The 24,193-nt window shown below is 41.8% G+C and overlaps 2 protein-coding genes and 1 pseudogene across 2 annotated transcripts; all 3 read left to right on the forward strand.

Moving 5' to 3' along the window:
• Positions 1 to 433: 433 nt before the first annotated feature.
• On the forward strand, positions 434 to 1,369 carry LOC140896746 (olfactory receptor 11A1-like). Its single transcript, XM_073308795.1, has one exon. The coding sequence runs from the start codon at positions 434 to 436 to the stop codon at positions 1,367 to 1,369; it is 936 nt and encodes a 311-aa protein (XP_073164896.1).
• A 7,634-nt stretch (positions 1,370 to 9,003) lies between these two features.
• LOC140896747 (olfactory receptor 11A1-like) lies at positions 9,004 to 9,950 on the forward strand (annotated as a pseudogene).
• A 12,584-nt stretch (positions 9,951 to 22,534) lies between these two features.
• On the forward strand, positions 22,535 to 23,482 carry LOC140896748 (olfactory receptor 11A1-like). Its single transcript, XM_073308796.1, has one exon. The coding sequence runs from the start codon at positions 22,535 to 22,537 to the stop codon at positions 23,480 to 23,482; it is 948 nt and encodes a 315-aa protein (XP_073164897.1).
• The last annotated feature ends 711 nt before the right edge of the window (positions 23,483 to 24,193 follow it).

Genomic DNA, 24,193 nt, shown 5'->3' on the forward strand with positions numbered 1-24,193 from the left:
TTCTCATTTTGTTTGTTTGAATCATAGAATCATAGAATCATAGAATATCAGGGTTGGAAGGGACCTCAGGAGGTCATCTAGTCCAACCCCCTACTCAAAAGCAGGACCAATCCCCAATTAAATCATCCCAGCCAGGGCTTTGTCAAGCCTGACCTTAAAAACTTCTAAGGAAGGAGATTCTACCACCTCCCTAGGTAACGCATTCCAGTGTTTCACCACCCTCCTAGTGAAAAAGTTTTTCCTAATATCCAACCTAAACCTCCCCCACTGCAACTTGAGACCATTACTCCTTGTCCATGTAGTTTGCACTGACTTCACTAGTTTCTTATTTAGCCTGTTGTAAAGCTAGGCAAATATCTAGATCACTTGCTTTTTCTCAATCACCAGTTACATTACACAGATAATGGCGAAAGTGGAAACCTACACACACCTCATGGAGAAAGGAGAAGGGGGAAATAAAACGTCTGTCACAGAATTCATCCTGATGGGATTTGGGAATCTTCCTGGAATGCAAATTCTTTTCTTCCTGCTGTTTCTAGGGATCTATATAGTCACCATGGCTGCAAACACTCTCATTGTAGTGCTAGTTGTGTTTGATCAGCACCTTCACACCCCCATGTACTTCTTCCTGGGAAATTTGTCCTGCTTGGAGATCTGTTGCAACTCAACCATCCTTCCCAGGATGCTGACTGGGGACAGGACCCTTTCTGTTACAGGCTGCATTGTGAAGTTTTATTTGTTTGGTTTCCTAGTGACCACTGAGTGTTATCTGCTAGCTGCGATGTCTTATGATCGATACTTAGCGATATGTAAACCTCTGCACTATGTCACTCGTATGAATGGCAGGTTCTGTATCCAACTAGCAGCTGGATCGTGGCTAAGTTCATTCATAGTTCTTAACATATTAATGTGTTTGGTGTCACAATTAGCCTTCTGTGGCCCTAATGAAATTGATCATTTCTTTTGTGACCTCACCCCAGTGATCAATCTCTCCTGCAGCGACACCAGTCTGGTGACCCTGGCGACCCTCATATTGTCCTCCATAGACACTGTTCCCCCATTTATGTTGACCCTGACATCCTATGTTTATATCATCTCCACCATCCTGAGAATCCCTTCCACCTCTGGGAGGCAAAAGGCCTTTTCCACCTGCTCCTCCCACCTTATTGTGGTTACAATTTTCTATGGGACCTTAATGATTGTCTACATGTCACCAAATACTGGTGCACTCAGAGCCCCAAACAAAGTGTTTTCTGTCTTCTACACGGTCTTGACACCCCTGATCAATCCTCTCATCTACAGCTTGAGAAACAAAGAGGTCAAGGAGTCCCTGAGGAAATTTCTGCGGAAGTATAGGATGTTCCCATGAATTCAGATAAATTGATTGAAATGGGATTATATCAAATCATTAGTCAGAAAGGAACCATCTACATGGTCCAAGTTCTTATCAGTTAAATCATCCTGAGTTTTAGGATGAAGATACAAAGGATTTTTTAAGAGTTGTATTTATTTAGGTAAACAATGGCAGATCCTCAACCGGTGTCAATGTCTAGAGGGACATTCATTTCTACAGTGCGATGCCATTTAAACCAGACAATGATCTTCCTCTAAATATATTTTTAAAAATCTCATCCTGAGCTCAAACTATCTTTGCCTAAATAAAAAATACAGTTCAAGTGCATGATGGGAGATTAAAGCATTCTTTTTTTATTCCCAGTATTGTTTCAGTCTCTACTTCTGGCTGCCCAGGGTTCTTGTTTTGCAAGGAGATACAGGAAGAGTGAGGAAAGTGTATAACCCTAGTGTGAATGGGAGAGATGTTCAAAGGTGGGGTTGGCAGCTCAGCATCCAATCTTTGTTGAAAGTCAGTGGGAGCTGAGCTCCTAAGTTTGTTAAGATGTCTTGAAAACTCCAGCCTATATCTTCAGAGATTTGTAGACATTAATCATCAGTTAAGTTTGAGGACTTTCAAAGAAGATATAAGAAACAAAGCCAACACCCACTGAAGTCAACAGAATGGTTCCCATTGGTCTCCACAGGTCTAAATCAGGCTATTCATCTTCAGTTCATCATCACCTTTCCAACTGCAAAATAAATATAAAGTAAAAATTTACCAGTTGGCTTGATCATATACTGTTGAGTATTCTGTGATAATACATTTTATTTTCTGTTTTCCTCTTGAATTTTTTAAGTACTTGTTCATACATTTTCCGAACACTTCTTAGGTTGTTTGAGCTATAACTATGAGAACTTCCTAATCTATATTGATTATATTTCCCATTTATTATTTCACTCAGACAAATGTTTTGAATGTCTCCAGTGAAACAAAGGTGGGATCTGTTTAATAGAGATGGTAGATAATTTTTTCCCCTATGAAAATGTTCTTTTTCTTTCAGGATTTGTTCAAAACCCTCAGTCTGAAAACTGTTGATTTTAAATGGGCTCTAGTTCCGATTATTCATCCACTATGTTTAATATCTTCAGAAATCCATTTTTCCTAAGAAAAACAAACCAGTTAACAAGTGACCAGCTGGTCCAGTCAAAAGATGGTTTCAGAGTAGCAGCCGTGTTAGTCTGTATTCGCAAAAAGAAAAGGAGGACTTGTGGCACCTTAGAGACTAACAAATTTATTTGAGCATAAGCTTTCATGAGCTACAGCTCACTTCATCGGATGCATTCAGTGGAAAATACAGTGGCGAGATTTATATACATAGAGAACATGAAACAATGGGTGTTACCATACACACTGTAACCAGAGTGATCACTTAAGGTGAGATATTACCATCAGGAGAGCGGGGGTGGGGGGAACCTTTTGTAGTGATAATCAAGGTGGGCCATTTCCAGCAGTTGACAAGAACGTCTGAGGAACAGTAGGGGTGGAGGGGGGGAACAAACATGGGGAAATAGTTTTACGCTGTGTAATGACCCATCCACTCCCAGTCTCTATTCAAGCCTAAGTTAATTGTATCCAGTTTGCAAATTAATTCCAATTCAGCAGTCTCTCCTTGGAGTCTGGTTTTGAAGTTTTCTTGTTGAAGAATTGCAACTTTTAGGTCTGTAATCGAGTGACCAAAGAGATTGAATTAAAAGAGGGTGATCTGAATGGGAAAAATGTGTTAACTTCAGGGAAACTCCAGCAGGAACCATCTCTCTATTGATGATCAATTATTGAGGAACCCCTCAGACCCTAGGATTTTCAAGGCAGATGTGAGCATGACGTATGCATGGGTATTTTTAGGAATTTTATATGCTTAGATAATCATAACCTTGCTGATAACTTTAGTAAAATGGATAAGGCAGACTAGACATTGTTCTTGTGAATGGCTTATGTTACTTTCCTTGGTCTTTGTGTGTTCTTGGAGACTAGATCTGAGACAAATGACAGAGTTACCTTTCAATGTGAGCTTGAAACTGTAGCCAACAGAGACAGAACCATGGTAATATAATACAAAATTACTTAATAGTAAATTAATGTAATTAACTATACATAGTTAGTTAAATTCACTTGAAATAAAATAAAAGGCTACAGATCCCACCAGTCAGTGCTCATTTCTTGGGTCCAGAAGCTGCGCTCTACCATCTACCACTGCTCTGTGACTGCTACCAACAACGTTGAATTGATTTGCACTCTGTCCCACAGCAATCTGTCCTCCATGAAATTGTTACATTTCCCTGCTGCTGCGTTTCTTCTTGCGGCTCTCCAAATATTGGAGGATCATGCTGTGATGTTGCACCCTATTATGCTTTATAGAAATATGCTTATGAATGTAAATATGATATAACTGGAATATGTTTTATGCTACATATGCCATGTAACATATCTCTGAAAAGGTTATGATATACTGGATATATTCATCCCATTTGTATGCATATATCATTTTTGTATTCAAAATTATGAATATTGGCTGTGTACTTGTTTGATTTTAAGTAGCCTCAGTGAAGTATTTGGTCAGCTTCTTGAAAAAAGACTATTCTCAGTAAGTGCCCAATCAAGAAACACTTAAGCTGACAATAGACTTTGATAGATGCCAGTCCACATCTGAGCTTTCCTGGGAATGTTCCTGTAGAGAACTAAGTCATGCATGGACATGTGACTTGCCCAGATGATTCCAAAACTCCATCTTGTCGAGGGGATTCTACACAGGGGCAGGGAGGGATTTCCACCCACAAGAGAAAAAGTATATAAAGCCCTGGGAGACCCCTCCATTTTGTCTTCTGCTGGCTCAAGAGGTAGCCTCTCCACCCCCAAAGGATACATGAAAGAAACTGGAACAATGCTGGTGCACTCAGAACCATGAGCCCAAAGTTGGTCTAATGCTTAGATGTCAGTGATTTCAGCTCTGCAGATTATGACAAGACTCCCAATGGAGTAAAAATTAGCTCTGTTATTACACTATGGAGGAAGAGGGAGTCAAAGTGGTGCTTAGGACCCTCAGAAGGGGCCCAAACTACCAGGTACGTATACTTACCCCCAGGTTCTCTTAAATTCCCTAGACTTTGGAACCCATGTCCTTGCCTAGCAAGTGCTACTTGGTTGAGGGTGAGTCCCTCTGTCATAAAATGCCAAGTACAGTTTTACTGTCCTTGATTCACATAACCAGGATAACAACTTTATTACTCCTTCCCCAACAACAAAGAGACTGGGGATCCCACAGAAGCCAAACTGACCATTTGGGCAAGCAGTCCATCATGCTAGGCAGGGTGGGTGTGCCCATGCAAACGAGATCAGCACCTGAAGTCCTTTTACACAGCTCATCACCTGTCAGGGTAGAGCTCACTCTGACTCTGCTTACGCTTGGAATCATTTAAAGCCTACTTTTTCGTATTTAATAAAATAACTTTTTACTTATTAATTAACCCAGATTATGTATTAATACCAGGGGTGTGGGCGGAACAGCTGGGTGGGACACCTGTACATATCTCTCTATCAGTGTTCTAGAGGGCGAACAATTTATGAGTTTACCCTGTATAAAGCTTATATAGGGTAAACTTATAAATTGTATAAGCTTCATACAGGGTAACATGGATTTATTTGGGGTATGGACCCCATTGGGAGTTGGATATCTGAGTGCTGGAGACAGGAACACTTCTTAAGCTGTTTTCGGTTAAGCCTGCAGCTTTTGTGGGATGTAGTTCAGACCTGGGTCTGTGTTTGTAGCAGGCTAGTGTGTCTGGCTCAAACCAGGCAGGGCACTGAAGTCCCAAGCTGGCAGGGAAAACAAGCTCAGAGGTAGTCTAAGCACATCAGGTGGCAGTCCCAAAGGGGTTTCTGTGATCCAACCCATCACACGTGCATCCTCTGTTTGCAACAGTCTTGACAATAGTGCAGAGCTGTGCAGTTTCCACGCTTCTGTCAGAGAGAGAGAAGGGTCATGCAAGATTGTTGTATTTTTAAGAAAGGTGCAAAAATGATGGGATATGGAGGGCATTATGGGATGGAGAAATTGAATGGTGGGAAGTCGACTCTTGCTCCCACTCACCCCTGCCTGACTCATTTCTGCCCCATAATGCATTGCCAAAACTTCCCAAAAGACAGTGAGCTGGATGATGGTGAGTTGAACACCAGGATACCTACTCATGGTGTACTGCATTGTGGATTGACACAAGCAATCCTGGTGTGTACGCAAGGAGCCAAGCATGCATGCACACAAGTGACATAGTATCTGTAAAGGATTTATGACGAAGTAACTTGCATCAACCAAAGTTTGTAGTGTAGACATAGTCCCTCAAAGAGTTCCTAGAGCAGGTCTTTTAGAAAAACATCCAATCTTGATTTAAAAATTTCCAGTGATAGAGAATCCATCATGACTTTGGTGAATTTTTCCAGTGTTTAATTACCTTCACATCTTTCACTCCCCCAACCACAGTCCTTGGGCATTTCAAACCTCGGTGAGGGCACAAGGCCTTCTAAAAAAAAGCAAGAAACTTCAGTGAGATTAGCACACATAACCTGGGATTTACAAGTGCTGGCCTCCAATGCCTGAGTTTTGAAGACTTTTTAAATGTCTTGAATCTTACACAGTGCTCCATTGGGTAAGGCACTGGACAGTGAATCAAGAGATCTGGATTCTGTTTGCTGCTCTGACCTGAAGTGCGGTCTTGGACAAACCATTGTATCTGTCCCTTCCCACTCCCCTTGGTCTATGTCAAGTGCAAGTTTTTGGGACAGGGACAGACACTTCCTCTTTGTGTGTGTAGCACCCATTACAATGGGGCCCCCCATCTCTATTTGAGTCCTTAAGGAGTCACCAACATAAAATAATCACAGCCCTTGTGTTTTTGGTAATTTTTGCTGGGCAATATAAAATCACTCCCCTTTCTATCCCCAAACCCACAACCAAATCCCAACTCAGGGAAAAAGGAATGAATACAGTCTAAAAAATCAAAAATGAAAAATTTCAACCCAAAGCAGAGGGTTTTGTTTTCACACCAAAAAGTAACACGAGACAGAGACTCCATTAAATCTACAAGGGACTTTGCTATGCTTATTGATGTGATGTTGAAGTTACCCAGATTTAATTTTTTTATTAAAGTTAATGTTTAAAATCAAATTTACACAAGTTAAGAGGGAAGGCACTGTACATCTGGGGTCGGGCTTGGGTTATGGGGGATTGCAAGTATCAGTTACAAGGTTCACGAGGTACATACATATCACATAACTCCAGCATAGATCCAGATTGGGGTGTGGGAGTTTTTAAAGTGTCAGTGGATAAATGGGCTTGGGTACGCCACCCATGGCATGTATTAGGAGTACAGTCAGGACTGGTGTAGAGAATAAGTTCCTGAGTGGAGAATAACTACAGTGATGGGCAGTGATACAAATCCCTCAGATACACACTGAAATCTTTGAATGGTAATAGACAAAAGCTCTCAATCTTTGTGGCCCAGCAGCGAGGGCCGACATATTGGTGCAGGAACCCTGGAAGCTATTTCCATGTATGCCAGTGGCTGTTTCATGACTCTTTGGAAATTGTGTCCATTCTCTGTGCCTCAGTTTCCTCATCAGTCAATTGGGTATAAGTATGCTGGCCATACTGTGTTGTGTGCTTTGAGATCCATGGATGGAAAACAGCCTGTTAGAACTAGATATTATTATTAAAGGCATGGAAACTTATTCCCCATTCTCTTGAGTTCTTGACATACACAGAGCACATGGGGGAAAAGGAAAATTTCCTTTGGAATGAGAATGCCGGAAGCGTCAGGTTTGGTGTTACACTGTTTTAACAAAACAGCACGTTGTTAATACTTTCCCTATGAAGGTAATTCTAAGTGATCACCAGCAGGAGGCCCAAAGGAGCTCCCAGCAGCAGAGGTGGATGGGGGAGGCTACTTTCCCCAATAAAGGATGCAAGAATCCAGAGCAGGAGACATTAAGGATTTGTGTCATGCAGACTGGCACACTGAGCAGCAGGAGAGAGACCCATCCCAACAGCAACATGCAGCTATCTCTCCAAGAACCGAAAGGACAAGACTGACTGTGAGGCTAGACCCAGGCACCGTCAATGGAATGGTTGTTGCTTCATGATGAGGATTAAAGGTGAGTGAGATCAGTCTCAGGGCAAACCCGCAATCTCTTCCTCAGAGGACACTCCTCTTGGTTAGTGTCTTTGCTCACTGGATCTTTGCCTGATAAGGACTTTAGAATGTGATGGTGATTTATTGCTAGAGAAATTGATGAAAGACAAAGGAGATCTGTCTACCACCTCCCCACCCCCATCTCTCTCTCTAATAAGCCATTATGTATCCTTCTAAGCCCTTATATTTATCCCTATATCAAGCCTCTTCTACAGTCTCTCTTTTTATCTCTCCCTCTACCAAACCCCTTTCACATCCCTCTATTTTTTTATTTAGACACCTCTAAATCTCCGTTGAGTCCCTTACACATTTATCTACCTATCTCCTTAAACTTCTGACTGTTCCCATACAAACTCCTCCATCTATCCATCAATCACCTTACACATCCTTCTATCTGTCTGTTTCCCTATCCTGGACATCACTTCAGTTTCTCAAAGACCTTTCTCCTCCTTTCTCCTCAGTTTCTCAACTGTTTCTCAGCTGCCTACTCAGCCCTTCCTGCAGTGCAGATTCCTATGTGCCTGCCCACCCCAGACCTGTGAGATTCTACGTATCTTCTGTTGAGTGTCTTCGGCATGGATTTCAGAGGGAGCAGAGGGCCTGCAGCACTTCCTGGGAGGGTCTGAGCACCACACAGGAAAGGGCTCTACATGTGAAATGCATGGAGACTGGAAATCCTTACAGATTAAGTAGTGGCACCAGTGGGACAAACTTTCTCTGGCCATTTAATGCTCCATCTTAGCTTTCAAGAGGAAGGGTAGTCCAATGGTTAGGGCACTACGTTGTCCTTTGGTTTCTAGACTAGACTTGGGTTCTATTCTCTGCTCTACCACCACCTTCCTGTATAGCCTTGAGGAAGTCACCCCGGGCCAGAATTTTAAAGGTATTTCGGTGCCTACTTGGATTTTCAAAAGTAGTTACCTGCCTAACACTCATTCAGATCAATGAGTTTTAGTTGCCTGGATGCCTTTGTAAATCCCACTAGATCCCGAAATACCTTTAAATATCTGGCTCTGGATGCTTTTTCTGAAAATATGTTTTTTGCCAAACACAATTAATTGAGCTCAATGCAGAACTAACTGGGGACATTCTTTGGTGTGTGTTATAGGGGATGTCAGATGAGATGAGCTAATAGTCCCTTTTGGCCTATAATTCCATGAATTGATGAATGAAAAAAGTTGAGAACTGGTGTAGAAAAAATGAGAAATTCACTGTGTTGCTGCTCTTTGGCTGGGATAGTGGGGAAATTCTATTCCTAGCTCTGTGCAACACCTGGGTGAGAAGCCGTTCCTCAGCTGGGAGGGAATATAAACCCTGGTCTTCATTGGCACCCTGAATTTATAATTAATCAGATAGAGGGAAACCACACCATTGTACAGCAAACTCCTTAACAAATCAGTACTTTTTCTCAATCCTTAGTTGCATCACATGGAGAAAGGGGAAGGGGGAAATCAAACATCTATCACAGAATTCATCCTGCTGGGATTCGGGAATCTTCCTGGACTGCAAATTCTGTTCTTCTTGCTGTTTCTAGGGATCTATATAGTCACCATGGCTGTGAACATGCTCATTGTAGTGCTAGTTGTGTTTGATCAGCACCTTCACACCCCCATGTACTTCTTTCTGGGAAACTTGTCCTGCTTGGAGACCTGCTACACCTCCACCATCCTGCCCAGGATGCTGGCCACTTTCCTGACTGGGGACAGAACCATTTCTGTTATGGGCTGCGTGGTTCAGTTTTATTGGTTTGCTTTCCTAGCAACTGCTGAATGTTATATGTTAGCCATTATGTCTTATGATTGGTAGTTAGCTACATGTAAACCCCTGCGTATGCAACACTTATGAATGGCAGGTTCTGTATGCAGCTAGCAGCTGGATCGTGGCTAAGTTCATTCATAGTTCTTAACATATTAATGTGTTTGGTGTCACAATTAGCCTTCTGTGGCCCTAATGAAATTGATCATTTCTTTTGTGATCTCAGCCCAGTGACTAATCTCTCCTGCAGTGACACTTGTCTGGTTACCCTGGCGACCCTCATCTTCTCGTCCATAAACATTGGTTTTCCATATTTTTTGACCCTGGCATCTTATGTTTATATCATCTCCACCATCCTGAGAATCCCTTCCACCACTGGGAAACAAAAGGCCTTTTCTACCTGCTCCTCCCATCTTATTGTGGTTACATTTTTCTATGGGACCCTAATAACTGTCTACATATTACCAAACACTGGGGCCCTGAGAGCCCCAAATAAAGTGTTTTCATTCTTCTACACAGTCTTGACACCCGTGATCAATCCCCTCATCTACAGCCTGAGAAACAAAGAGGTCAAGGAAGCCCTGAGGAGAGCTCTGCAGAAATGTCTGGTATTCCTATGAATTCAGAGAAATTGATTGAAATGGGAATAAATCATTTAATTAGTCTGAAAGGAACCATCTAAGTCAGGCTTTTTCAAACTGTGATCCACGGACCCTTGGGGGTCCATGAGGGTACCCCAGGGGGTCTGCGGGCCCCACTTATCAACTCCTTCCCCTCTCTCCCAGCACCTCCTGCGTGCCAGGAAACAGCTGTTCAGCTGCACTGGGATTTGGTTCCTACTTTTCCTATGCTGTTTTGAAAATCCCTGCCTCTGTCTTTATGGATTTGTTTACATTAGCCCTCAGTTGAGTTTCAGAGTTTTCAAAGAAGATTTGAGGGACTAGTCCAACTCCCACTGAAATCAAGGGAAAGATTCCCATTGACCTTAAAGGGCTCTGCATCAGGGCATCACAGCCTTTCCCACAACAAAACAAATGAACTAAAGAATTACCAGCTGGCATGACCGGGAACTGTTCAGTATTAAGTGGCAATAAATGTGGTGGTTTCTTTCTGTTTTCCCCTTGAGTGTTTTTAAATAATTCTTCAAACATTTTCTGAATACTTGTAAGGTGATTTGAGATATAGTAATAAGAACCGTTCTGTTCTGGATTTATTAGATTTCCCTGTTAATTCTTCCAATCTTTTGAAAATGTTCTGAAAGTCTCACATTAAACAAAGGCAGGGGTCTGTTTAGGAGAAGTAATGGATGATATATATATCCATCATCTTCAATCGCCATAAGTATATATACAATATATATTGCTAATAGAAAATTTAAAAAAAAACAGGATTTTTTCCAAAAAACTGAAAACCTTCAGTCTGAAAAATGCTGGCTTTAAGTGGGCTCTGGTTCAAACTACTCATTCACTGTGTGTAATCTCTTCAGAATCTACTTTTCCTAAGAAAATCAAACCAGCTTACAAGTGACCAACCAGCCCAGTAAAAAAAAGCTATGTATTCAGTTATTATATAATAGATTGGGGTTGTTTTTCCCCTTCTCACTTTTTCCCCCATGTATTTTAAATAATATTTCTAAATCTTTTGACCTTGTCAGAAGCCTATTGCATTTGTGACAGCCTGTTGTCTGTGTTCCTTGGATTCTCCATTAATCTTTGCAAAATATCCCATATTGTTGAGATATCCTTGGTTTACAAGCCCCAGTGCTCTAATACTTGAGCTATGGAGAGTGTATGTGACCCCTCATGTCTTACACTGGGCTCCAGCGAGTAAAGCACTGGGCTAGAAATAAGAACACCTGTTTTCTGTTATTTATTCTGATCTCAGGTGGGGTCTCAGCCAAGCCATTGGCCTCTCTTTTCTCAGCACCACTTTTGTCTATTTCAATTGGAAATGTTTTGGAGCAGGGAGTTTCTCTCCCCGTGTGTGTGTAGCATGCAGCGCAATGAGGATCCCAACTCTATTTGAGTCCTTAAGGAGTCACCATAGTCAATTGTAACACCCCTTGTGCTTTTGGTGATTGCTACAGGGGCTGACCAGGACATTACCTAGGGAGGTGGTGGAATCTCCATTCTTAGAGGTTTTTAAGGCCTGGCTTGACAAAGCCCTGGCTGGGATGATTTAGTTGTGGTAGGTCCTGCTTTGAGCAGGAGGTTGGACTAGATGCCTCCTGAGGTCCCTTCCAGCCCTGATCTTCCATGATTCTATAGTATTTAACAATGTAAAATGACTCCGCCTTCTACTCCCAAAATCCAACCAAATCCCCACCCAGAAAAAGAGAATGAATATAATAGAAAAAATCAATACGAAAAACTCCACCCCAAAGCAGAGGGTTTCGTCCCCACCCCACCAAAAAAGAGGAAATTAAATCAGAGTTTGCATTAAATCAAGAAAGGATTTTGCTATTACAGTTGATTTTATGCTGAATTTGCTCAGATGCTACAGGAATGGGCAGCAACACAAATCCCTGTGACATATAACAGAAAACTTTGAATGTTAACAGACAAAGGCTCCCAGTCTGTGTGGTCCAGCAGCCATGGTGATACACTTTGACTGTGGAAGCCTGTAAGCTACACCCAGCTATGCCAATGTCATGTTTCACAACCCTTTGGAATCACTTCCTTTCCCCTTGCTTCAGTTTCCAGATCTGTATAATAGGGATAAAGATACTGCCATGTGGTATAAAGTGCTTTGAGATCTATGGATAGCCATATGTTATTAATAAAGATATGGAAAATTATTTGCCATTCTCTGGGGCTCTTGGGACAGATACAGCACATGGGGGGAAAGGGGAGATTTCCTCTGGAATTAGAATACTCGTGGCATCAGCTTTAGTGTGACACTGGTTTAACTAACAATACAGTGTTAATTCCCCTATGAAGGTAATTGTAAAAGATAACTGGCAGCAGGGCCCAAGGAATATCCCAGAAGCAGGAAGGGCCAGGGGGAGGCTGCTGTACATGATAAACCCTGCAAGGATCTAGTCATATAACAATTTGTGTGATGCAAACAATCATGCTGGGCTACAGGAGAGAGAGACATCCCCCAGCCACATATAGGTATCTCACGAGCAGAGGACAAACCTCACTCTAAGACCAAACCCAGTCACCGTCAATGGAGAAGTCACTCCTTCATGCTGAGGATTAAAGGCGAGTGTTACCAGCATCAAACTCTTCCTCAGACTTTACCTCACTTAGAAGAACACTCCTATTAGACAGGGTCCTCACTTCCTGGCAGCTTCGCCTGAATAAGGACTTAAGCATCTCATCATGATACTGCGAGAGAAATGGATGAAACACAAAGAAGCTCTATGTGTCAAGCCCCTTATCTATCTATCTATCTATCTATCTATCTATCTATCTATCTATCTATCTATCTATCTATCTATCTATCTATCTATCTATCTATCTATCTATCGAGGAAAATTACTCATCGATCTCTGTCTACTTATTTATCGGTTCATCTCTCTGTTGAGTTCTTTAAAGATCTATCTAACCTTTAAACAAGTATCTGTCTCTGTGACCAAAACCTCGCTCTATCCACTCTTCTCCTTACACATCCCTCTATCTGTATATCCTTCTTTTACCTTCTCTCTGTCTGTCTCTCTTTCTGCTGGCAGCCCATTGTTTTCTCAGGGTTCACCTGCCCCACCCAGTCCAGGGAGATACTACATGTCTCTTGTTGAGAATCTTCTCCCTGGATTACAATGGGAGTTGAAGCCCCTCAGCATTTCTTGTGGGGTGCATGTTAGAAATGCACTGGCATTCCTTACAGCTTGGGAAGCAGTGACACCTGCATAACGAACTTTGCCTGGCCATTTGCTGCTCCAACCTTGCACTCAAGAGCAAGGATAGTCCAATGATTGGCACACTATGGTGATGTTTGGGAGACCTGACTTATGTTTTCTGCTCTGCCACCGCATCCATGTGTAGTCCAATCAAGTCACTCTGGGCCTGATTTTTAAAGGTATTTGGGTGCTTAGTGAGTTGGGAGCTAGGCACTAACTGCTTTTGAAAATGGCACTAGGCACAAAATGCCTTTAAAAATCTGGCTTTTTCTGTCTCTGCTTCAGCTCTCCACCCATAAAATGTGGATAACAGCATTGCTGTACCTCACTGAGATATTATAAGGTGTGCTGCTGTAATGGGGTTATGTAAGAACCTCACAAGGGTACACTTTCCTTTCTTCCCCCTGCTATATCCCTTTAGAGCTCCTGACGTTACTGAACAGAGAGTGTGGCCCTGTGTACTAAGTTAGTACTGCTCTTTTTGCTACTCAGAGCTGATCTGTAGTTACACCCCAACAGAGTCATGACAGTCAAGGAATTGCTGAGAGCTATTAATTGGTTATATGTTTTTACAGCTCCTAGAAGGACCTAATCCCATGGGATCACCACAAACACATATAGCCAGGAATTAATCAGTAACCTTTAATAGTTGATCAATAGTTCACAATTCATGACCAATAATAAGAGGGTTTAGTTTTCCTTGATCGGTCACTAAGGCAATAAGAATGAGAGGAATCTGCATGTGTGACTGATTGGGGGATTTCCTTTGTGCATTGGGCAGGAACCTCTATACAGTCTCTTGCTTCTGTGCTGCTGATCAGTATCCCACCCTCATTTAAGGCACTAGCTAGATACAATTACATTCATGTCCTATAGCGTCTGTCCGTATGGCCCTATCTCCCATCAAATAAGTTTAGGAGCAACTCAGAATAAGCTCCCCCTGTGATGCCATGGTTAAAAGACCAGATGTGATCTTTGGATGGACAAACAGAAGAATAATGAGCAGGAAAGAGTAACCACCTCTCTATACAGCACTGGTGAGACAGGCAATGGAATACTGCATCCAGTTCTGGGGTCCACATTTTAAGAAGAATGTTGCAAGATCACAGATGATCGTAAATCAAAGAGACACAAAAATTATGCCAGGGCTGGAGAAAATGTTTCACAGTGAGAAACGGTTCAAAGAGCCCAACTGTTTAGCTTATCAAAAATAAGACTGAGAGCTGACTTGGTTACAGGGAATAGGGAGGAAGGAGAAGGTACTAAAGGGCTCTTGAAATTAGTGGACAAAGGAAGGACAAAAACCAATGGCTGCAAGTGAAAGTCAGACTAATTTAAATTAGAATTGAACACACTTTTTTAAAAGTGAGGGTGATTAACCTGTGGGCAAACTCCGAAGGACAGTTGTGGATTCCCTGTCTCTTGATGCCGTCCAATCAAGATGGCAGGTCACATTTTTAAAGGCATCGAGATGGCTAAAACCCATTGAAGCTGCTAATTCTTGGGAGCCTAGATTCTTTTAAATTCCTACTAAGTTGCTAAATAGCCTTAAAGATCTGGCTCTGGACGCTTTTCTAGAAGATCTCCGTTAGCCAAACACAGGTTATTGAGTTCAATGTGGGAGAAACTGTGGGAAACCACGGTGTGTGTTATACAGGATCTAATAGCCCTTTTGAGCAACAAAATCTATTAATCCAGTGGTCCCCAATGCGGTGCCCATGGGTGCCATGGTGCTCGCTGGGGCATTTATGTACGCCCACCATCAGGGCCGGCGCCAAGGAAAGAAGAGTAGAGGAGCACATCCGCCGAGGAACCTACCACCAAAATGCCACCGGAGGCCACCGGAGGAGAAGCGTCGCCATCAAAATGCCACCCAGTTTCATTGTACAGCATCCGCCCTAACTAATTATTACTTTTCCTCTATCACGAGATATGTCACATGGAGAGAGGAGAAAGAGGAAACCGATGTACATCTCATGGAGAAAGGAGAAGGGGAAAATCAAAAGTCTATCTCCGAATTCATCCTGCTGGGATTCAGGAACCTCCCTGAACTCCACATTCTTTTCTTCTTGCTGTTTTTAGTGATCTACATAGTCACCATGGATGTGAACATGCTCATTGGGGCACTAGTTGTGGCTGATCAGCACCGTCACACCCCCATGTACTTCTTCCTGGGGAATTTGTCCGGCTTGGAAATCTGCTACACCTCCACCCCAGAATGCTGGCGAATCTCCTGACCGGAAACAGGACCATTTCTGTTAGCCAGTGCATCATACAGTTTTACTGCTTTGCTCTGCTACTGACCACTGAGTGTTACCTGCTAGCTGTGAAGTCTTTTGATTGCTTCTTAGCATATGTAACCTGCTGCACTATGTCACCCATATGAATGGCAGGTTCTGTATCCAGCTAGCAGCTGGATCTTGGGTAAGTTTATTCATACTTATTACCATATTAATATCTTTGGTGTTGCAATTAGCATTCTGTGGCCCTAATGAAATTGATCTTTTTTTTTTGTCATCTCACCCCAGTCATTAAACTCTCCTGCCGCAACATCAGTCTGGTTACCCTGGTGACCCTCATGTTCTTCTCAATAGACACTGTCCCCCCATTTCTTTTGACCCTGACATCTTATGTTTATATCATCTCCACCATCCTGAGAATCTACCCCTGGAAGGCAAAAGGCCTTTTCTACTTGCTCCTCCCACCTTATTGTGGTTACAATTTTCTATGTGACCCTAATGACTGTCTACATATTATCAAACACCAGAGCCCTAAACAAGCACTCAGAGCCCTACACAAAGTGTTTTCTGTCCTTTACATCACTGGTTCTCAAAGCTGGTTCACCACTTGTTCAGGGAAAGCCCCTGGCGGGCCTTGACTGTTTGTTTATCTGCCACGTCCACAGGTTTGGACAATCACGGCTCCCACTGGCCGCTGTTCGCCACTCCTGGTCAGTGGGGGCTGCGGGAAGTGGCGCAGGCCTAGGGAAGTGCTGGCCACACTTTCCGCAGCCCCCATTGTCCTGGAGCAGCGAACCAGGGCCAGTGGGAGCCGCGATCGGATGAACCTGTGGGCGCGGCAGGCAAACAAACTGGCCTGGCCTGCCAAGGGCTTTCCCTAAAAAAGCAGTGGACCACTGCTTTACACTGTCTTGACTCCCCAGCTCAATCTCCTCATCTACAGCCTGAGAAACAAAGAGGTCAAGGAGGCCCTGAGGAGAGCTCTCCAGAAAGGTAGGATTTAGAGAGGGTAATTGATATGGCAATAAATCAGTTCTGGTCTGAAATGACCCATTTAGGTGGCCCAAGTCCTTGTCAGCCCTCCTGAGTTATAGCAAGGAGATACTCAGCATTTTTTACATTTGCATCTCCTATTTAGTTGTATTTATTTAGGTAAATTGGGCAGATCCTCAGCAGGTGTAAATTGACACAGCTGCATTGGTTGTTATTCCCTATCTTATCTCAGTCTCTCTAAACCAGTGGTTCTCCCATTGCAATGAGAAATAGGAAAAATGGGGACAGTGGGAAGCCATGGTGTGAATGAGAGATCCATCTTTAAACCTTAATTTCATTGTTTTGACATTAAACACATAACAAAATGAAACATCTATAAATACATGCCCAAGATGAATATAGTATATAAATAACCAAATTCAATGTTTGTTATTTTCTAAACCTGGAACCAAACAAGTAAACAGCTAAAAACCTGAACCCGCAGAGGTCATCCAGGGCATCAACTATTAAAGTGACTAAATAGGTAAACGTGTGAGAACATATCCTCTGAGTATCAAAGACTAATAAATACTAAACTGCAAAAGTATGCAACAGTTTCATGTGTGACCAGATATCTTCATATGTTTTCCAAGTGTTTCTATAAGACAGAGTCATTTTTTCCATTAATGCCATCATGGAGAGCTCACTAAGCAAGTCTGTGTAGGATGGAGAAATTGCATATTTCCATTTTCTCAAAATAACTCTTTTGGTCACTAAAATAATTACTGCCTGGTAATATCAACTCCTCCAGCACCCCCAAAATACACAAACTTGCAGAAGGAAAAACTTAAAGTTTTTGTGAGAGCACTAACTCATAGAATCATAGGACTGGAAGAGACCTTGAGAGGTCCACTCATGGCAGGACTATTTAGACCATCCCTGACAGTTGTTTGTCTAACCTGCTCTTAAAAATCTACAGTGATGGAGATTCCTCAACCTCCCTAGGCAATTTATTCCAGTGCTCAACCACCCTGACAGGTAGGACGTTCCAGGAAACATGCATTTTTGACAGGTGTAGAGGACATGTGGAAGGTTGTCATGGGGCTCTTGGCACCTCCAACTTTCATTGTGTGGTGCCAATCTAGCTTTAAACCAACATTCTGGAGTCCAGCAGCACCTGTTTAATATTTTGTTCTAGAACAATTGCAAGGATAAAGAACCTGAAGAATCAGTTTTCTCTTGTGATAGTATGGCTAGGTTACTTTTCCCATTTTTTCTTTGAGACTGAGATTGAGAGGGTAATGCAAAGCAGTAAGCCACCTATAAGTCATTCCTATAAAAGGACTTTTGTTTCCGTATTTCTTAACATGCTCTTAAAGGTGATAGCATAGAAACAGACCAATTCCCCTCTATCCTTGCATGAATCCTTGAGCTTAGCCACTGAAGGAAGGAACTGTGTGACAGTGGTAGCTGATATTTGTTGCATATGCAATCAAAGGAGGCCAGTCTATCATCTTGTATTATATCTTGAATTTTTGTTAATACTTTTTCTATCCAAATTGTTTTAAGTGCGGATTGATCCTGATGCATGGGCTAGCCCATAGTGTTATGAGAAGAGAATGTGTAAAAACAGATGCTATGATCATCTTAAAACACTGTATGATGGCCCATGTAGATGTAAAGATTGGATTTTTCTTTAAGGGAGTCAATATCTCTTAAGATTTATAATAGAAGAGAGGGAATCAAATGACATAGCTAAGATTTTTCAGTCTCAAACCAGGCCAGTGTTTATACGAAGCTACTGGAGTGGAACGGCCTTACAACAGGACACATTTGGAATGCTATATTATATAGATACAAATCTGTCAACATCATTAACCTTTATTCTGAACACAGTTATACGTTTGGCCAATACACTATCCCATGGAAATGAGTTCCACAGGTTAATTTTGCATTGTATAAAAAAAGTGTTTCCTCTTGTTGTATTAAACCTGCTGCCTATGAATTTCATCAGGTGACCTCTGTTTTTGTATTGTGAGAAAAGTTAGATAAGACTTCTCTATTCACTTTTCCACACTATACTCAATGACTCCCAGATCTCTTTCCTGAGGAGTGCCAGCTAATTTAGAACCCATCATTATGTATACATACTTTGGACTATTTTCCCACTATGCATTACTTTACACTTATAATATTAAAATATTAAATATTAAATTTCATCTTTCGTTTTGTTACCCAGCCAACCAATTTTGTGAGATCTCCCTGTAATTTTTTACAGTCAGCTTTGGAAATAGCTATCTGCTATAGTACTATAGTTCTTTATTATCTGCAAACTTTGTTTTTTATCATCTGCTATAGCTATCTGCTATAGTTTTTTATCATCTGCAAACTTTGCCACTTTACTATTTACTCCCTTTTCCAGATCATTAATTAATATGTTGGCTAGCATACAGATCCTTGTGGGTGCCTGCTGTTTATCTGTCTCATTGTGAAAACGAACCATTTATTCCTACCTTCTGTTTCCTGTCTTTTAATCTGTCATTGATCCATGAGAGGACCTCCCCTTTTATACCATGACTGCTTATTTTGCTTAAGAGTCTCTGCTGAGGGATCTTGTCAAAGGTTTTCTGAAATTCCAGGTACCCTATATCAACAGAATCACCCTTATCCACATGCTTGTTGACACCCTCAAAGAATTCTAATAGATTGGTGAGGCATGATTTCCCTTTACAATAGGTGTACAGACTCTTCTCCAACAAATCATGTTCACCTATATATCTGATAATTCTGTTCTCTACTATAATTTCAACCAGTTTTCCTGGTATTGAAGGTAGGCTTACCAGCCTGTCATTACCAGGGTCACCCCATTTTTGAAAATTGGTATTGCATTTCCTACCTTCCAGTCATCTTGTACAGAGGCTGATTTCACACAGTTAGCGATCTGCAATTTCATATCTGAGGTGCTACAGAATTTGTGGATGAATCCCATCTGATCCTGGTTACTTATTCCTGTTTCATTTATCAATTTGTTCTAAAACCTTTTCTACTGACACATCAGTGTGGGAACTTATTTCAGATATGTTGCCCAAAAAAGAATGTCTGATGATGGGGATCTTCCCCCACATCCTCTGCAGTGAAGATCAGCACAAAAAGTTCATTGAGGTTCTCTGCAATGGCCTTGTTTTCCTTGAGTGCTCCTTTAACATCTTGGTCATCTAATGTCCCCACTGCCTTTTGGGCAGGCTTCCTGCTTCTGATCTACATATATATATAGTTTGTTTGTTTGTTTTCTTCTTCAGCATTTGCTTTTCAAATTCTTTTATGACCTGGTTATGATACATTTACACTTAATCTGACAGATTTTGTGCTACTTCCCACTATTCTTACTGGCACTGGACTTCCAAATTTTACAGGATGCCTTTTTTGCATCCAATGATCTCCATTACTCTGCTGTTTAGCCACGTTGGCATTCTTTTGGTCCTCTTATTGTCCTTTCTGATTTAGGATATACATTTAATCTGAATCTCTATTATGCTATTTTTAAATACTTCCCATTCTGCTTGCAGGCCACTTGTATTTTCTGATTTTGTTGCCTCTCTAAGCTTCATTAGCAATTCACCATCCCTGTCACCATGTTCGTCAGACGGTCAGTAGTATATTCCCACTTCTATACACTTATTCTTGAAGCATGTAATTTCTATCCATAGAGATTCTATGATACGCTGGTAGATACGCTGGAGGGTAGGGATAGGATACAGAGGGACCTAGACAAATCAGAGGATTGGGCCAAAAGAAATCTGATGAGGTTAAACAAGGACAAGTGCAGAGTCCTGCACTTAGGACGGAAGAATCCCATGTACCGCTAAGACTAGGGACCAAATGGCTCGGCAGCAGTTCTGCAGAAAAGGACCTAGGGGTTACAGTGGATGAGAAGCTGGATATGAGTCAACAGTGTGCCCTTGTTGCCAAGAAGGCCAATGGCATTTTGGGACGTATATGTAGGGGCATTGCCAGCAGATCGAGGGACCTGATTGTTCCCCTCTATTCAACATTGGTGAGGCCTCATCTGGAGTACTGTGTCCAGTTTTGGGCCCCACACTACAAGAAGGTTGTGGAAAAATTGGAAAGAGTCCAGCGGAGGGCAACAAAAATGATTAGGGGACTGGAACACATGACTTATGAGGAGAGACTGAGGGAACTGGGATTGTTTAGTCTACGGAAGAGAAGAATGAGGGGGGATTTGATAGCTGCTTTCAACTACTTGAAAGGGGGTTCCAAAGAGGATGGATCTAGACTGTTCTCAGTGGTAGCAGATGACAGAACAAGGAGTAAAGGTCTCAAGTTGCAGTGAGGGAGGTTTAGGTTGGATATTAGGAAAAACTTTTTCACTAGGATGGTGGTGAAACACTGGAATGCGTTACCTAGGGAGGTGGTGGAATCTCCTTCCTTTGAAGTTTTTAAGGTCAGACTTGACAAAGCCCCGGCTGGGATGATTTAGTTGGTTGATTGATCCTGCTTTGTGCAGGGGGTTGGACTAGATGACCTCCTGAGGTCCCTTCCAACTCTGATATTCTATGATTCTATGATTGATTCTATGAGTTGAATCCATTTAAGATTTTTACATGATTTGACTCCATGCTTTAAACATATAATGTCACTCCCAGTCCCAGTGTAATCTACTCTGCCATTCCTACATATTTTATACCCTGGTACTACGTGTCCCATTGATTATCCTCATTCCTCCAACTTTCTACCAACAACATGATGCCTATTATATCAATACCCCCACTTGAAGCCATGCATTCCTTTTCACCCATCTTAGTAATTAGACTTCTAGCCTTGGTATATAAGCACTTCTACATTGTATCAATATTCAGTTGATTACCTTCAAGTGTGGTTTTTAAATATGACTCTATTACTAGAGACTGTTCCTCATTACCACCTGCCTCTACTTTGCCTATTCTCTATACAAGGATATGGCATCCCCCTTTAATTAATTCATCCCAGGGGGACCCCTTCACCCCATTCCTATGCCATCAGCTTTGGTGTTATTCTCTTTTAACAAATGATACACAGTGTTAATTTTCCTATGACAATAATTTTAAGTGATCACCAGCAGGGGGCCCAAGGGAGATCCCAGCAGCAGAGGTGGCCAAGGGGAGGCTGCTTTCCCCAATAAAGGGTGAAAGAATCCAGAGCAGGGGACATTATGGATTTGTGTCCTGTTGACAGGCATGCTGGGCAGCAGGAGAGAGACCCTGTCCCAACAGCAACACACAGCTATCTCCCTAGGAGCTGAAAGGACAAGATTGACTGTGAGGCCAGATCCAGTCACTATCGATAGAGAGATCACAGCTTCAAGCTGAGGATTAAAGGTGAGTGTAAGCAATCTCATGGCAAATCCTCAAACTCAGCCCTCACACTGAAGGACACTCCTCTTGGTCAGTGTCTTCACTCACTGGGAGCTTTACCTGAGTAAGGACCTTAGCATCTCATCATGATTTATTTCTAGAGAGATTGATGAAGGACAAGGAGATCTGCCTGCCACCCACTTGTCTATCGAGCTCTCTAATAAACCCTTTATTCATGCTTCTAATCCCTTATATCTATCCCTCTGTCAAGCCTCTGTCACAGTCTCTGTACTTGTTTTTTATCTATCCTTGTACCAACCCCCTTTCACATTCCTCTATCTATCTTTCTGCTTAGACATCTATGAATCTCCTGCTTTCCTAGAAAATATGTTTTAGCCATAAACAATTAATTGAGCTGAGTGCAGGTCTATCTAGGAACATTCTTTGGTGTGTTTTTGTAGTAGACATCTGACTACATGATTTCAGAGTACCTTTTGGCCAGTAAATTTATGAATTGCTGAATGAAAGAAGTTGAGAACAGGTGTAGGAAAGTCACAAATACACTGTGTTGTTGTTCTTTTGTTGGGATGCTGCTCTGTGGTGGAGAAATTCTATTCTTAGCTCTATGCAATACCTGGGTGAGAAGCAGTTCCTCATTCGGGTGAGATTATAAACTTTGATCTTAGCTGGCACGCTGAATTTGTAAGGAATCACATAGAGGGAAATCACAGCATTGTACAACAAACTCCTTAACTAATCATTACTTTTTCTCAATCACTAGTTGAATCAGATGAAGAATGGAGAAAGGAGAAGGGGAAAATCAAACGTCTATCTCCGAATTCATCCTGCTGGGATTCGGGAATCTCCCTGGACTGCAAATTCTGTTCTTCTTGCTGTTTCTAGGTATCTACATTGTCACCATGGCTGCGAACTTGGTCATTGTAGTGCTAGTTGTGGTTGATCAGCACCTTCACAGTCCCATGTACTTCTTCCTGGGGAACTTGTCCTGGTTGGAAATCTGCTACTCCTCAACCATCGTGCCCAGGATGATGGCCAGTTTCCTGACTGGGGACAGAACTGTTTCTGTTACCGGCTGCATGGTTCAGTTTTATTGGTTTGGTGTCCTATTGACTGTTGAGTGTTATCTGCTAGTTTCGATGTCTTATGATCGGTACTTAGCAATATGTAAACCCCTGCGCTATGCAACACTTATGAATGGCAGGTTCTGTATGCAGCTAGCAGCTGGATCTTGGCTAAGTTCATTCATCATTCTTGCTATAATAATATATTTGGTATCACAATTAGCCTTCTGTGGCCCTAATGAAATTGATAATTTCTTCTGTGATCTCACCCAAATGATTAACCTCTCCTGCAGTGACACCGGTCTGGTTAATCTGGCAACCCTCATCTTCTCTTCCACAAACATCATTCTACCATTTCTTTTGACCCTAGCATCTTATGTTTATATCATCTCCACCATCCTGAGAATCTCTTCCATCAATGGCAAGCAAAAGGCCTTTTCCACCTGCTCCTCCCATCTTATCATGGTCACAATTTATTATGGGACTCTAATAACTGTCTACATGTTACCAAACACTGGAGCACTCAGAAACCTGAACAAATTTGTTTCTGTCCTTTACACTGTCTTGACACCCCTGATCAATCCCCTCATCTACAGCCTGAAAAACAAAAAGGTCAAAGAGGCCCTGAGGAGAGCACGGCAGAAATGTTGGGTCTTCCAATAAACTCTGAGAAATTGATTGAAATCATAGAATCATATAATTATAGCACTGGATAGAACTATTTTATGAATGGTGAAATTGACATTTATTGATATTTACCAAGAAAATCTAGGCCTACCGAGAATAGCTATTTGTGATGTAACACAAAGTCTTTCTACTTTGTATTTACTAGATTCTCCATTAATTGTTTCAGTCTCAGGAAAATTTCCCTCTTTCTCAAATTAAACAAAAGCAGGGATCTGTTCAGTAGAACTGGTGAATGATTCCAATCACACATCCCACCCCACATACACACACCCCTTCTGTGGACAATTTCAAAACTTTTTTTTTCATTATTTATTCCAAAAAAGGAAAATGCCCAACCTGAAAAATGTTGGTTCTAAATGGGGGTTTACAATGGGTTTTGGTTCTGACTGCTCATCCTGCAGGAAAACAAACCAAGTAAAAAGTGACCACTTGGTCCAATGAAAACGCCGTCAGGTATTAAGTGATATTAACATGGTTTTCCCCTATTCCTTTTTTTGTGTATTTAAAAAAAATATTCTTAAGACTTTTGACCCTGCCAGAAGTCTCCATTCTGAGGATACTATGAAGAGGGTAAACCTCAGGAATGAAAATTAATAGGAATGAGGGCAAGATATATCCATTTTTCAAAGTGCGTTTGTAGCAGACTTTAACACCTGCCCATGCTTTTGAAAGCAGTATTGTAAGTAA

The sequence above is a fragment of the Lepidochelys kempii genome, chromosome 13 (genome assembly GCF_965140285.1).
Source record: "Lepidochelys kempii isolate rLepKem1 chromosome 13, rLepKem1.hap1, whole genome shotgun sequence".
In the NCBI taxonomy this organism is placed as follows: domain Eukaryota; kingdom Metazoa; phylum Chordata; order Testudines; family Cheloniidae; genus Lepidochelys; species Lepidochelys kempii.